General features: G+C 53.9%; 2 protein-coding genes across 3 annotated transcripts in view; one reads left to right on the top strand and one right to left on the bottom strand.

Annotated features, from left to right (window-relative positions):
* The window catches only part of ATG4B (autophagy related 4B cysteine peptidase), a 25,024-nt gene extending 20,616 nt beyond the window's left edge, over positions 1 to 4,408 (top strand). The window contains exons 10-13 of the mRNA XM_087819455.1: positions 23 to 168; positions 637 to 693; positions 1,303 to 1,396; positions 2,780 to 4,408. Of these exons, the coding sequence (XP_087675581.1) occupies positions 23 to 168; positions 637 to 693; positions 1,303 to 1,396; positions 2,780 to 2,853 (371 nt within the window). The 3' untranslated portion in view covers positions 2,854 to 4,408. The remainder of the gene's footprint in view (positions 1 to 22; positions 169 to 636; positions 694 to 1,302; positions 1,397 to 2,779) is intronic.
* Positions 3,599 to 14,099, bottom strand: DTYMK (deoxythymidylate kinase). Of its 2 annotated transcripts, none has more exons than XM_087819457.1 (5): positions 13,960 to 14,099; positions 12,942 to 13,050; positions 10,266 to 10,356; positions 9,202 to 9,399; positions 3,599 to 4,388 (listed from the first exon to the last, which is right to left on the bottom strand). In XM_087819457.1, exons 1-5 carry the CDS (start codon positions 14,087 to 14,089, stop codon positions 4,311 to 4,313), a joined length of 606 nt encoding a protein of 201 aa, XP_087675583.1. In that variant the 5' UTR covers positions 14,090 to 14,099; the 3' UTR covers positions 3,599 to 4,310. The 2 variants fall into 2 exon arrangements, with proteins under 2 accessions (XP_087675583.1, XP_087675582.1); XM_087819456.1 differs by lacking the exon at positions 3,599 to 4,388 and adding an exon at positions 6,441 to 6,803.

Here is a 14,099-nt window from a genome sequence, read left to right as displayed (position 1 = left end):
ACTTCTATGTCATCTTGCTCAGGGGAGGAGCTTATCTACCTGGATCCCCATACCACGCAGCCAGCAGTGGAATTTACTGACAGCTGCTTGATCCCAGATGAAAGCTTCCACTGCCAGCACCCCCCGAGCAGAATGAGCATCGGAGAGCTCGACCCATCCATCGCTGTGGTGTGTTCCCCACTCCATCCCACCGTCCCCTGTGACTGCAGGCGGGAGCTTGTAGGCACCTTGGTCCTGGGTGGCCTTGCTGCTGAGCTGCTTGGGAGATGCTGGTTGAGGCCAAGCCTCAAACCCACCAGCCTAGCCCCAGGGGCACGGGGAGGGGACCTGTGTACCCTACCTCATAATTAAACCTGCCTCATTCCCAGGCAGCTTCCACTGCCAGCACCCCTGGCGTTTCATCATTAAAAACACCCTGGGGCAGTCAGGGCAGAGGGTCAACTGTAGATAGAGTGTGGATGGAGCCCGTGGTGAGGGGCAGAAGCTGGAGAAGTATGGATGGCAGGAGGTGCCCCAGGGTCCCTGCAGTGGCACTGGGAATAGAAATCTGGCCTCTTGAGGTCACTGTTCGTCACGGCCAAGTTTGGCCTGGTACTGCTTATGCTGTTCTCTTTTTACCACTGTTTTTCCTTTCAGGGTTTTTTCTGTAAGACTGAGGACGACTTTAATGACTGGTGCCAGCAAGTAAAAAAGGTTGGTAGCAACTCCCCTGTCTGCATGGGTGGGGTCTCTGGTTTGGCACCTGCTTCCTACTCATTCCTCACGGGTGCACCTGTGCAGCGAGCGTCCCGTGGCCTCGCATGGCTGCTGCTTCTGGCATCGTCTTGTCATGATTTTAGGATGTGGGGACTGACACTGTTTAGGAACTTTATTGTTTTTAAATATATCTTTATTGATTTCAGAGAGAGGAAAGGGGAGAGAGAGAGAGATAGAAACGTCAATGATGAGAGAGTCATTGATCGAGCCCACAACCCAGGCATGTGCCCTGACCGGAAATCGAACCCCGATCACCTGGATCCCAGGTCGATGCTCAACTGCTGAGCCACGCCTGGCTGGGCTGTTTAGGAACTTTAGAATCAGCCTTTTGTGGATGGGTGGTGGGAGGTAGGGTTGCCTCCAGTGCTGTTTCCACAGGATGGGTTGCCTGTAGGCAGACATCTTGTTGGGTTTCCATCTCAGCCCAGGGTGAAGAGCCTCCACCTTTGCTCTCGTCAGTGTTTCCCTGCTTGCAGTGGCGATTTGGGGGTGGGGGTAGGGGGACGTGCCCTTGTGGGCTCCTCTAATGCTGTGTCTTGCTGACAGCTGTCACTGCTTGGAGGCGCCCTGCCCATGTTTGAGCTGGTGGAGCAGCAGCCTTCCCACCTGGCCTGCCCCGACGTCCTGAACCTGTCCTTAGGTGAGTCTGAGGCTGCACCTCCGTATCTTAGGTGGAGATTGGTGCTGCCTGTTTTGTTGCTCTGGTGTGGTCTGTGTAATGCTTCTGTCCTCCCCCTCGTTTCCCCCTGGGTCCCATTGCTTTTGACCTTTAAGATTTGTGTGTGCCGTGTCCAGGTAGCTTAGTTGGTTAGTGTTGTCCCAATATGCCGAGGTTGCGGGTTTGATCCCCAGTGACCACATACAAGAATAACCAACGAATGCATAAGTAAGTGGGACAACAAATGGATTCTTCTACCTAAAAAAAAAAAAAAAAACCCAATTAAAAAAAAAAGATTTGTATGAACCCCAGATGTGGTCACTTGGTGATTTATGTGTGCAGCACGGAACCAGGGACACTGCTGGACGTCCCCCTCCTCGCCCTGAGCATAGCAGCAGCAGTCTGACCACGTGTGCTCACCTGGCCCCGTGCCTGTGGATCTGGACGTGTTCCTCACAAGTCCTAGGTTTCGTATGATCCAGAATATGCTGGGCTTTCTGTGATGGCACAAGCTCCCCTCACAGTCCACCATGGGACCCAGTCCTGGTCTGGATGACCATGGCTGCAGGCGAGCTTTGCATTCCACTACTCCATGATTCTGGGGCCAGGGGCCTCCTCCCTCGAACATCCCCTCAGCTCCCTCCAAGTGAACTGAGCATGTGGCCCACGGAAAACAGGCTGGGCACTGAGGCTGGGAGCACCTCCATCTGTCTCTGGGATGACCACTGTGAGGACCACGATGAGCCTGTGAACTGTGTGTTGAAGGTCACTGAGGACAGTGACGAGGGAGCTACTGTCCGTCTCTGAAAATCACTGAGGACAAGGATGATGGAGCCACTGTCCCTTGTTTCTGTGAAGATCACTGAAGACAGTGGAGCCACTGTCTCGTCATCTCTCCGACGAGTCTGAGGAACGTAGAGCCCACTGCCTGATAGAAACCACGTGGGAGTCGGTGCTGGCACGGAGACTCAGGACAGGTGCCCCATCATCGCAGATGGTACAGGGTTAGCACTCCTCTTGGGACTGGTGGCCCTCGCCCTCAGCCCCGTCACATACTCCTGGGCTCTGGTGAGAGGTGTGTCTGCTCCTCTTGGTAAGAGTCTCTGGCATCTCTTTCCTGCCCCCATCCCTGCCAGTGAGGTCCCTGGCCAACTCAGACCTGAAGGCAACACCCTCTGCAGTCCTGGTGTCTTCTTGCCGCCCGCCACACCTCGGCCACCCCCAGCAAGCACCCTTGCCTATTGGCACAGGGCCGGGACTAGCTCCAGAGTGAGGTGTGGTTGGTGCACAGACAGCTGCTTGTCTCCTCCCTACACCCGAGTAACCCAGGCAGGTGTCTGATGGATTTTGTCTCATTTCTTCTAGATTCTTCTGATGTAGAACGACTGGAAAGATTCTTTGACTCAGAAGATGAGGACTTTGAAATCTTGTCCCTTTGAAAATCCTAGTCAGGGACATCTCGACTGGCCCTTGCTGGGGGTGCCTCCGAGAGCCTCGCCCGGCCTCAGGGCACTTGGTGCCACTGCGTTTCATCCATCCTGCCCGCTGCCTGCCGCCGTGCCCCGACTGCCTCTACCCTCGATGGGGACTGCACTGTGCTCAAGGCCTTGCTGCAGGAGTGGGACTGCTCGGCCCAGACACTTGCGGGCCACTGGGGAGAAGCAGACACTGTAGGGAGCTGCACAGCGGCGGGGCCAACTGTCCATGCCACCTTCGTCCTGCTTCCTCCAGACTCAGTTCTGGGTTTTCTTTGGAATTAAAGTCCTGTTTGAAGTTCCTCGACACAGACATGCATTTCTGTTGGGCCTGTTCTGAGTCCAAGAAGACTGGAGGCCGAGTGAGGAGCGGCCCGGGGACTGGGCCTGCGCGCCCTCTGCCTGCAGCCCTCCCTGCCCATGGCTCCTCCAGGGCTGCCTAGTGGCGACAGGAAGGAGTGACTGTCTGGCATCTCCTGGCTTTGGGAGATAAATAGCAGAGGGGTGGAGCAAACCAGAGACCACTGTGCTTGTGACTTGCCAGGACAGAGCTGCAGGTAGCGCCTGAGTGGGTTCACCTTCCTCACCTCCTGGTGCCGGCATTTTGAGATCCCACTTGCTGCTGCTTGCTTGTCACGCTGGCTTCCCCTGGGTGCACAGTGGGTGGGGAGCTGCCCTGGCCTGTGACCCTCAGGCCCATGTAGGACGTCAGGGGCATGGCAAGCCTGGTGGGCAGAGGCTGAACTGCCCTCCCGTCACCAAAGCTTCAGGTGGTTTGGGGCCAGAGGGTGAAACCCTGTTTATGGTGCAAGACAGGCGCCCCATCGCTCATCACGTTACTCGGAGACATTTCCAGATCCTTCTCAGCACTGACGGCAGCACCTGCAGCCCTGAACCCTGGTTGGGCCCAGAGAGCATGGCTCCCACCCTGAAGAGTGGCCTCCGCGGGACCTGTGAACAGGAGCCTGGAGAACTCAGGGAGGTGGCCGCCGCCTTCCCGGGGCCTGCCTTGCAGAGCCCCTTCCCTCCCTCGGTGACTGCATTTGTGGGGACAGCGGGTGGGGGCCCATCTGATAGCAGAGGACATCCTAGCCCCTGAGTGTTGCCGATGTAAGTTAATTTGTTCTTTTCCTATCTCTCCCTCCTTCCCCAGGGAAGGAGGAAGGCTGGGCGGTCTCCATTCCTCCCGCTGCATCTTGGAAATGCGCTGCCCTGCCTGCTGGGCCAGGTCTCGCTGCAGCCCCCGCAGTGGTTTGAATGGTGGAAGCGGGTGGCGACTTGACCAAAGGGGCACCCTGTCTAGTGATTTGAAAAGCCTCACCAAGAGAGTGTTGTCCATTCTTAGTCTAGTTTGCAGTTCTTCATGGCAAATAACAGTTTCAGTAGAAAACAAAATCTGTTGTCTCTGTCTTGCCCTTTTCTCAAGTTAGGAGTTGTGATGTAGACGGAGCCCCCCTCTGACACGGCTCTGCCAGCTGTGACACTGGCCTCCTGTGGGCCTAAAGCAAAAAGTGTGAGGAAAACATTGTAACTGGTTCTTCAGCCAGAGGGGTTGGCCTAGTCTGATGTCCCTCCAGTGAGCTGAGACCACTGACTGCAGGCAGGTGCTGGTGCCTCAGCCAGTTCCCTCACTGTGCCCAAGACTTCCTGGCGGGACAGTGCAGGGGGTGACCAACATGCTCTGCTCCCCCCTTCCTCCTGCCTGCCCTTGGTTTAGGTGCAAGGGGGTCAAAGCCAGACAAAGTAGGAAGCTCTCTGCTGGTCCCTAGGCGAGGTGGCCCAGGAACCCGAGCTGTGGCTTCTGTGTCTGTGCCAGGACAGGTCTCACCCAGTGGCTTCAAACAGCAGACACTCAGGATCCTGAGGGCAGAGGTCAAACCAAGATGTCCACAGGGCAGGTTCCCCCCTGCACCTCCAGGGAGGTTTCCTTGCCCTACCCAGCTTCCAAAGCCACCCTCCTTCCCTCCACCCTCAGAACCAGCGGAGGTGCCTTTGCACCCCTGGCTCAGCCCCTCCTGCTTCCCTCCTTCAGAGACCCTTTCTTCCCAGACAGCCTAGGATGGAAGGTGCTGTTCACAGGCTCTGGGGAGAGCATGGATGTCTTTGGGGGCTGTTATTCTGCCCATAGTGTCCCACAGGCTTTAGGGTACTCGGGGGCATGCAGCCCCCCAGCCACACCTGCTGCCACAACTCTGGCCGGGATGTTTGACAACACGTGCTGTATTTATTGAAGAAAGTTTGAGTGGCCTTGTTGATTCAGAGGTCAGCCCGTTTCTGCCCCCACCCCAGCTGTGCTGCTCAGCACCTGTGGGACTCTGCTGGGCTCCAGCCTCTTGCTGAGTCTGCCCACCTCGGACCCCACAGCCCTGAGGGTGGTCTGTACTGCAACCTCCACCTTGACCCTACATCCTGACCCAGGCCAGAGAAAGTTCTAGTCCAGTTTCCAGCCTTCCCCAGCTCCAGCTGAGGGGTCCACTCTCAGCCCTCATCCCAGCCAGTGCTGGATGCTTGGGGCACGGCCTGGACCCACCCAGCTCCCTCTGGTCATCTCACCCATGTCTACGGCCAACACCAACCCTTCCTGACAGCCATGCCCTCACTGAGCACTGGCCTGGCTCAACCCACGGTGACCCTGATGTGGCCACAAAGGTAGGTGAGCTACCGGTGTCAGGTCTTCTCAAGAAGTCAACCCAGTTTCCTTTTCATTATAGATGGGATCTGGTTATGTGACAAGTTAACCAAGCAGATGATAGGACTGTCGCAGGGCCATCTCAGCGGTGGACCCTGGGACTGTCTTTGAAATAGTTGAATGTTAGTCATAGCTCGAATTCTGACCTTGAGCATATACAGCATGGTCTGGGTGGACAAGCTGGGGGGCCAACCTGCTTCCATCAGCAGGGCTGCAGTGAGCAACTTGAACCCCTGTGAGCAAACAACAGAACCACACCCCAGGACTGAGCATGCAGACACTAGCCATCCTTATCTGCTGGGTCTTGTGTCCTCAAGGTGGTATGTGGTGACCAGGAGAGGGCGAGGCAGCCTGGTGCATTCTGCCCATACCCACGTGAACACGATGGGCAGCCTTGTCTGCAGAGCCTGGACAAGCATGGATCCTGCCTGGTTTGGAGGAGATGGGGCCTAACTGCTGCCGCTGTGCAGGACCCCCCTGGCCACACGCAGGCTCTACCCCAGCCGGTCAGAACTGTCTTGTGACCACTTACAAGTTGGGGGTTAAGCAAGTACCATAGCTGCTGTCTGTGCAGACAGGGTCCCTGTGCAGCCCCCAGTGGGTTCTCCTAGGAAGGGACCAGGAACCATCCTACCTCAGAGCAAGCAGTTCAGGACGGGACGGAATGAAGTTGCCTTCCTGGCATTTAGGACCACAGTGGAAAGAACAGCAAAGCTAACCGCTGTGTTCAGATGAGGCAGGACGTCATACCTGAGACTCTGAAGAGAGGGAGGCCTTCCACAATGCATTTTCAAATTAATTTTTACTTGTGCTTGTAAGAAACTCAAATTTCAAACTGTCAGTGATCTTGAAACTGCTTGGATATGGTTATCATTTAGCTTCAGTACGAAGTTTAATACCTTATCTACATCCTCAGGGTGAAAGAGGGCAGATGAAGGCTGAGGGATATACCTTGAGGTCCCTGCGGCCGCAGCTCTCAAGGGCCACCTGCAGCCAGCTCTGTCGTTGGCTTGTGCACAGCCCCCCATGTTGTGCAATGTGAACACTCGGTCTGCAGGTCAAACCCACACACTCCCACCTCGCAGGACCCAGGGAGGGGACAGTCCCTCCATGTCTACATCCATAGCTCCTCCAGGGGCCTCTTCGCAGCGGCCTTCATGGTGTCCTCAGACAGTGTGCGGATCTCCTTGTGGACGTCTTCGATGCTTTTGGAAGCGTCGACCATCTGTTCCCACAGGGGTATTAGGAGAAAAAGAGGATGGCTGCTGCTTTTAAACTATTCTCCGTGAGCATGGGGATTTCAAACAGGGCTGGGTTCTGGAAGGGCATAGCATAGGCCCCTTGGGATCCTTGACCCCACACCTTTCTGACCCTCAGCCCCAGCTGGGCAGGGAGGGCTTTACTTGTGTCCTTGATTTTTAAAAAATCCTCATCTGAGGTTATTTTTTTCCGTTGCTTTTTAGAGAAAGTGGGAGGGAGGGAGGGAAACATCAATGTAAGAGAGACACATCAATTGGTTGCCTCCTGCAACAGAGGTACATGCCTTTGGCCGGAATTAAACCTGGGGCCCTTTAGTCTGCAGGCCGACACTCTAACCAGAGCCAATCCAGCCAGGGCTTCTTGTGTCCTTGGGACGAAACTGTCCTGCAAACCTGCTGTAGCCCAGATGCGGGAGAAACACCCCCATCCTGTTCCTGATCCCTTCCTCCCTGTGACTCCCTGGGACACACATCCACAAGGTACCCACACACCAGCTCCTTCCCCACCCCAAGCTGTAAGCTCAGATCTGGCTGAGGAGCCAGAGAGGGTAATGCCTGCCCTAGGCCACACTCTGCACACCCTTGGCCACACATTCACACATTAAATGTGCTTCCTCGAATGACACAAAAAGCATGACCTTCTGTACTAAGGGAGCCAGCCCAGGAGAAACTGGTCACCATCGGGATGGGGGGAGATGGGGACTTGAGTCCTTCTCTAGCCATTGATCTAGGTCTAGGCCAAGAACATCCAATTCTGGAAAAGGTCCTGGGGGTGGTGGGGGAGTAGAGACACAGAAAATCTACCCATTTCATGAAGTGTGACTAAGCAGAAATGAGAACAACTTCCTCCAGATCCCTGAGACCCCAAACGAGTGTGCCCCGAAGGTCACCTCGTGGCCACCTCTCCAGCCACAGAGCTCTGGCACAGAGTCTGCCCAGACAGCTGGCACTGGACAGTGTGAGGGGCATGAGGCAGTGATTTATTCCCAAATGGTCCTGGGGAAGATCTCTGGTCCTGTATGTGCAACTTTTCTGGGTGTCTTGTTGCTTAAAATTTTTAAGAGAGACTGCTAAAAAGAAATCTTTCAGGTAAACAAAAGCTGAGAATTCTATGCCAGGAGATCTGCCCTACAAGAAAAGGAAGTTCTTAAGGCTGAGGGAGATGAAAGGCAATGGAAACTTGGAAGGATAGATGAGCACCGGTGCGGGACAGTAGGAAAGTTTTCTGTCTTTCCTGATTCACACTCCTAGTTATCTACGTTCTTGGCTTATTCCTTGCAGATGTTGAAATGTGTTGCAAGTGAGAGTCGTTTAAACCATGTGGAACTGACTCCCGGCTTTAGTGTGAGACTCCACCAGTTATGAGCGAAGGCTGTGTGAGGCTCCATGCTGCCGGCCCTCGTGGGGAGGAAGGGCTCCTACTCGCCCCAGATGCCACACAGCTCCGCACCAACCCGAGCATACCCACAGCAGGCTCTGCTCCAGAGGGAGGTGGGAAAGCACACACCAGGTGAGGGCCAACAGCTTAGCCTTCCAGAGTGGCAGGACACAGTGTGTGACCAGCAGTGGACCTGGTCAACAGAAGAAAAGCGGCTCTCTCAAGCCTAGATGGTACCTGTAGCACCACCTGACCCCTGGGGCCCAGGCACTTGGTGTGCCTGAGAGACAGCGGTGGTGGCATCTAGTTTGGTGTTTCTGGCAGGTCAGTAGCTCACCTGCAGGAGGGAGGAGGGAGGCTGACGCCTGGGACTGAGGCCAGGACCCTGGGTGATGGGTGCCAAGATGAGGGAGAGCCTCAGCATGAGGGAGATGGCTGAGCGGGCCATGGAGGGGGGCGTGTTGGGAATCGAGCCCCCAAGGCCAGGCCAGCAGAGTCAGGAGCTAGTGTGGAGACAGGTGTACCCCCCCCACAAGGAGCCCTAGCGCTGGAACTATGCAGGATGAGGGGCAGGAGGGAGGCAGTCCCTGTCCCCAGCAGCTTCAAGGGGGTAGACTGAGGGCTGACCCCCCGAAATGGGCAATATCCGACTTCCAGTGTGAGGACCTAAGCACAGACTGCAAGTTAAAGTATTGCTCAAAGCATGGAAAGTGGCGTGAGGAGTGACTCAGGGATTTCATGTTCTAGATGGCAAGGTTGCATGGCTAATGCCCGGCAGAGGACAGGAACCCTCTGGGTGGTCAGCTCTGGAAAAGACCCACCAGGCGGGATTGCTGCTGTGGGCCTGTCAAACTGTCCCCTGACCCACCCACAAAGCACCCAATTTCCATGCTATGAGAAGCCATTGAGGATCAGGATTTGCTGGTACTGGGACCCCAAGGGTGGCCACACTCCTGTGTGCAGCTCTGGCACCGTGGGTGACTCACCTTCCAGTTCAGGGTCCTGTCCTCCATAAGCTGGTGGAAGCATCGCAGCGCCCGCTCCTGAAAGGCCCCGTCCTCATAGCGCTCTTGGCCAAACCCACCCCGCTCCACAGCCTCCGCCAACCTCAGCTTAAGGAACACGACCAGGTCTGGTTTGGGGAGGCCCACGTCTGGCTGCTTACACCAGTGCAGGGAGAAGTTCTGCAGCAAAGAAACCAATGATCAGAAAAAGAAGCTGAATGGGGTCTAATGTGTTGTTTTAAAATCCATAAAAAGGGGGGAAAAACGAGCTACCATTTTTTGAGACACTATGAAGTGAGGATTCTCACCTAGTAGTGGGTTCTGAGTTTTTAGATTGTGAACGTTTTACTGTCTCCCATGCCACCTCCTGGTTTGACTTTCTAGACAAAGTGGACAGAGCCCTGGCCAGGGTGGTTCAGTTGGGTGGCATCCCATGCATGGAAATGTTTCTGGCTCAAATCCCAGTCAGGGCATGTGCCCAGGTTGCGGGCTTGATCCCTGGTAGTGGGCATCAGGAGGCAATCAATGTATCTCTCACATTGATGTTTCTGTCTCTCTCTTTAAAAATCAATAAACATATCCTTGGGTAAGGATTTTAAAAAAGAAAGTTATTTGGGGGATGCGCACCAAACAGTTATGAAGAAATTATGCTGCACTGGGTGGGTCACAGTGTGGGGTTGTTCACCATTTCCTCTGCTGACAGGTATTTGAAACTTCCCAAATAAAAAGCAGATAAAGGGGGAGATACAGTCACTGCTGTTCTACTTGGGACAGGAGGTCAGGAAAATATACACAGAGCTCTTGCCATCTGGTCTGGACACAAGGCTGGAATGAAAGCCCTGCAGATAGACCGTCTTGGAAACATGAGATGTGAAAACTAGCAGCAGCTACACCAGTGTTCACTGTTCCTTCTAATAAAGACCAGATTCCAGTGGATGGACATAAGGACCATGGGACTTGTAGTGTGATGTCACGGTGCACATGCTCCGACCATTGCTCTGGACAGTCACACCTGACGGTGTCCCACCAGGTGGGGCCGCACTCACCCCCTTGGCGCTGGTGAAGGCAACACCAGAAAATGCGTATCTGTCCACGACGAGGGTAATGCCCTGGCGCAACTTCTCCTTAATCAATGGCCTGGAAAACAGAAAGTGCTTCTGAGCCACGGACCTGGCTCCACAGCCCCACAACTGTCACACTAGTCATCCTGATGACAGTTCAGTTCAGTAACCTGGCAGGGATTATGGCCAGTGACTGTGAACTTACTCTTATTTAAATATTTAAAAAAAAAAAAAAGCTGGATCTCCCCTTAGAAGACACCACACAGGCACTCCCATTAAAGGCCAACGTGAACCACATGCACCACTGACAAAGACGGCAGGGAGGCCTGCAGCAAGAATGGAGCAGTGGACTCGGCCAGGAGGTATCCTCCAGCCTGGACGGGACGCTGCAGACAGTGTGCAAAAACAAAGGTCTGACATCAGCCACTTTGGGGAACAGAAGGATTTTCAACACTTGGGACCTAGAGAGGCCCATAGAAGAGTGGGGGTGGGGGAACCAGACGCACAACAGCACGATGCAGTTCTCAGGTTTCACTTGTGATCACAAGCCGTTAAAAACCCACCTAACCTGCAAACAGGAAGCATGGAGCATGCACAACAGAGGTGATGCAAGAGTATAAACAATGAGATGACCATAAGGAGATGTAGGCCAGTTTCCTAATGCGTCAATAATAAAGCAGGTACCTATGGTTGGCTACCTTTTCTATTAGAAAGGTGAGTCAGGATGACACATAGGGATCTGCTTATTTTGTAAATAAATAGGGGACACTGTTCCCCATGGTGGAGGGCAGGTATCAGACGGGATGGGCAGGGCAGTGACATATTTTGTGTGGTTTTAACTTTTAGAACCATTTAATGTTTTATGTATTCAAAAACTTAAGTAACAAAGATGAAGCAACCCTAAAATTGTATACAGCTGAGTGAACCTAGCTATCCCACATGAACACATAGGGAAGGGAAAATCTGCCCTGGACTTGAACACCGCACTCTGGCCCTTGTGCTAATGACTGTGGTATTCCTGCCAAAACTGCAAACTTAAGTCTACATGTGAGGAAACATCAGACAAATGCAGCACTTTTAAATGGTTTTAACTTTTTAGAGTGAGCGAATGATAAATGTGGGAAATGTTAATCTTAGGCAGAGGTTGGTGAAGGGCATATGGGAATTCTTGGTACTATTCTTACAATTTTTCCAGCTGACTGAAATTACTTCAGAATAAAGTTTAAAAACAGAGTAGAAAATCGCTCAATTGCTATGGGAAGTAGCAGTGAGCTCCCGCACAGAGGTATTTAAGGGCGTGGAGGGTCGGCAGGTTTTGGTAAAAGGAGATAGTGAGGGACCTGGAAGGTGTTACCCCCACTGTGTGTGAGACACCTGCAGGGACCCAGTTCAGATGAAGCAAAGCTAAGGGTGAAAATTAAATGGCTGGAGGAAGCAATTAGCTTCCTCACAACGTGCTTCAAATACCAGGGTGAATTCAAAACAGCCGAGGCTTACCAAGCACTTGCTCCCAGCCTGCCTGGCTGACTTCAGGTGACCGTCACACCAGACCTAAAGGGGCACTACTGTGCCAATGATGCTGTGGTGTGGGCTGAGCGAGACCAAGGTCACACAGCAGATGGGCAACGGTGCCCCTTGTGAACTTGGCACCTGACCTATCCCCCAAGGACTTTCAAGTATCAGGAATGCCAATCTGACGTCAGTGGCTTGAATGATCTGCAGGGGGGACTGTGGGTGTTGTGGCAGAACACAGGGACAACCCATATGCAGTCTTCCGTTCTGGGGACAAGACTGCTATTTAGGAAGCAGTCAGCATTACTTAGCGTTCTGAATTGGGCCTACATTACACTCTGCAAAGCCATGAAAAGCAAAATCAGAACAATTATGTCCGTAGGTTGCAGATATGAAATTATAAAAATGGTCTCGGTGTCCTAAGAGTGGGGAAGGCCTTTCCAAGCAAGACAGCCAGTTAAGAGAGGAGAGGAGAGTGGGCTTGCTTACAGGAGGGACAGTGCAAACCCCTGAAGGGCCATCACCACCGGCTGTAAGCCCTTCTAGAGAGCAGAGTGAGGGAGAGCAGCCTCCTTCAATGTCAGAGGTCTGCAAGGCAGCGAGAAAGCAGCTGCGAAATGATTTGTATGGTAGGACCCCACTTATTTACAACAAAACAACTTCCAGTGACGTGTTAACTGAAAGTGTGTAAAAGGAAACGACCCTCTGAGAGCACAACCATATTGTTCAGTAAACAGTTAAATGTTGAGAGGACTCTACTAAGATGATGTAAAACAAAAAGGGGTGAGAGAGGGTGAAATACCAACCTAAACTGTAAGCTTCAGTTAACCAAAGATATAAACAGGTAAACTGTGGGGAACAGGAGGAAGGGATGGGTATGAGGCAATTCCGTCCTTTCTGAGCCTTTCTGTATGCCTAAAGCTATCTAAGTAAAATTAATTATAAAGGGGGGTGGGCAGGAGACAGAAAAAGCATCAATCAGGGCTCTTTGGGACGACAGCAGTCAGACCCTGGCCACAGGACTGGTGAATAAGAGCCTTGTAAAGGTACAGCCTCCGGCATCACCGTCAGTGCCACTCAGAGTCGAGAGCTGCCCCCCCCAGTCCCAGGAGGGAGCAGAGCACAGGGGTGGAAGGGCAATGCTTTTACACTTGTTCCCAGCGGTTCGCAGAGAAAAGCAGGTGCACTGTGTGGTCCTCCACCTCCCGCTTCTTTTCCAAGTAAGAACTCAGAAGTTTGCCAATTTCAGTTGATCTTTCTAAAAAAGAGAAATACACAAAGGTGAGGCTTTTCATCTCAATTAGAATAGTTTGGGTTGAACTTCTGGTCCTGGATTCAAGTCCGAGTTTTATTTTACCACATTGCTAAATAGGTCCAGACTTTCCCCTGAAGCCATGGGAGTGTCCCTGAGGAATGCGGGCATCTGGGCGAACACGCTTTAGGGAAACCGAGCTCGGCAGAAGCAGTTACCTCGAAGTCTCTACCATTTGTAGAACGTCTGGCCTAAAGGCTAAAACGATATTCAAAACAGCATTTCCCGCTTTCCTTACCTGGTTTTGTAAGCCTTAAGCTGTCTCTTGACTCTCTGAATATTGATATTTTTATAAGCACTTTCAAGATCAATGTTTCACTTCAAAAACTAAAAAATATGCCACAAAACCCTTCAGGGGGCACAAAGCAAAACAAAACGGAAACCTGAGACGGATTACTAAACAGGGCCAGCAAACTTCTGGGGATGACAGAGCCGCGGTGGCGGAGACAGCTTCAGGGTGCGCAGCTGTGTCGAAGCGCACCAGCCCCACGTCCCGCTACTGCGCGTCAACCGCAGACCAGCAGAGCCGTGCAGACCAGGAGCACAGACGCATCAAAGCGGGACGGACTCGGGGACCACAGGAATAACGAGCGACCACACGGACGGGGGCCGCGGCTCCAGGGAAACCGCCCCCGCACGAGGCACGGCGGGCACGAGGTTCGGCCGCTTCAGTCTCCGCTCCGGGCGCGGCGACCCCCACCCGCCCGCAACCACAAGCGCTGCGGGGCTGGGGCAGAACCCGGCGGGGCGGGCGCTCCGGTCCCCGGACCCCCGCCCGGCTCCGCGGTGCGCAGCCCCACTCGCGCGTGCCCGCCCCGCCCGCCGCCCGCCAGGCCCCCCGCGCGCCCCACGCACCCGGGAAGCGCAGCAGCTCAGCGCGGTGGCCCGCGGCGCACAGCGCGGCCACCAGCTTGCGGCTCTGCGTGCTCTTCCCCGCGCGGTCCAAGCCTTCCAGCACGATGAGCGCCCCGCGCCGGCCCGCCATCTCCGCGCCG

The sequence above is a fragment of the Miniopterus natalensis genome, chromosome 8 (genome assembly GCF_054644295.1).
Source record: "Miniopterus natalensis isolate mMinNat1 chromosome 8, mMinNat1.hap1, whole genome shotgun sequence".
NCBI classification, from domain to species: Eukaryota; Metazoa; Chordata; class Mammalia; order Chiroptera; family Miniopteridae; genus Miniopterus; species Miniopterus natalensis.
This window is presented reverse-complemented; position numbering and strand designations above follow the sequence as displayed.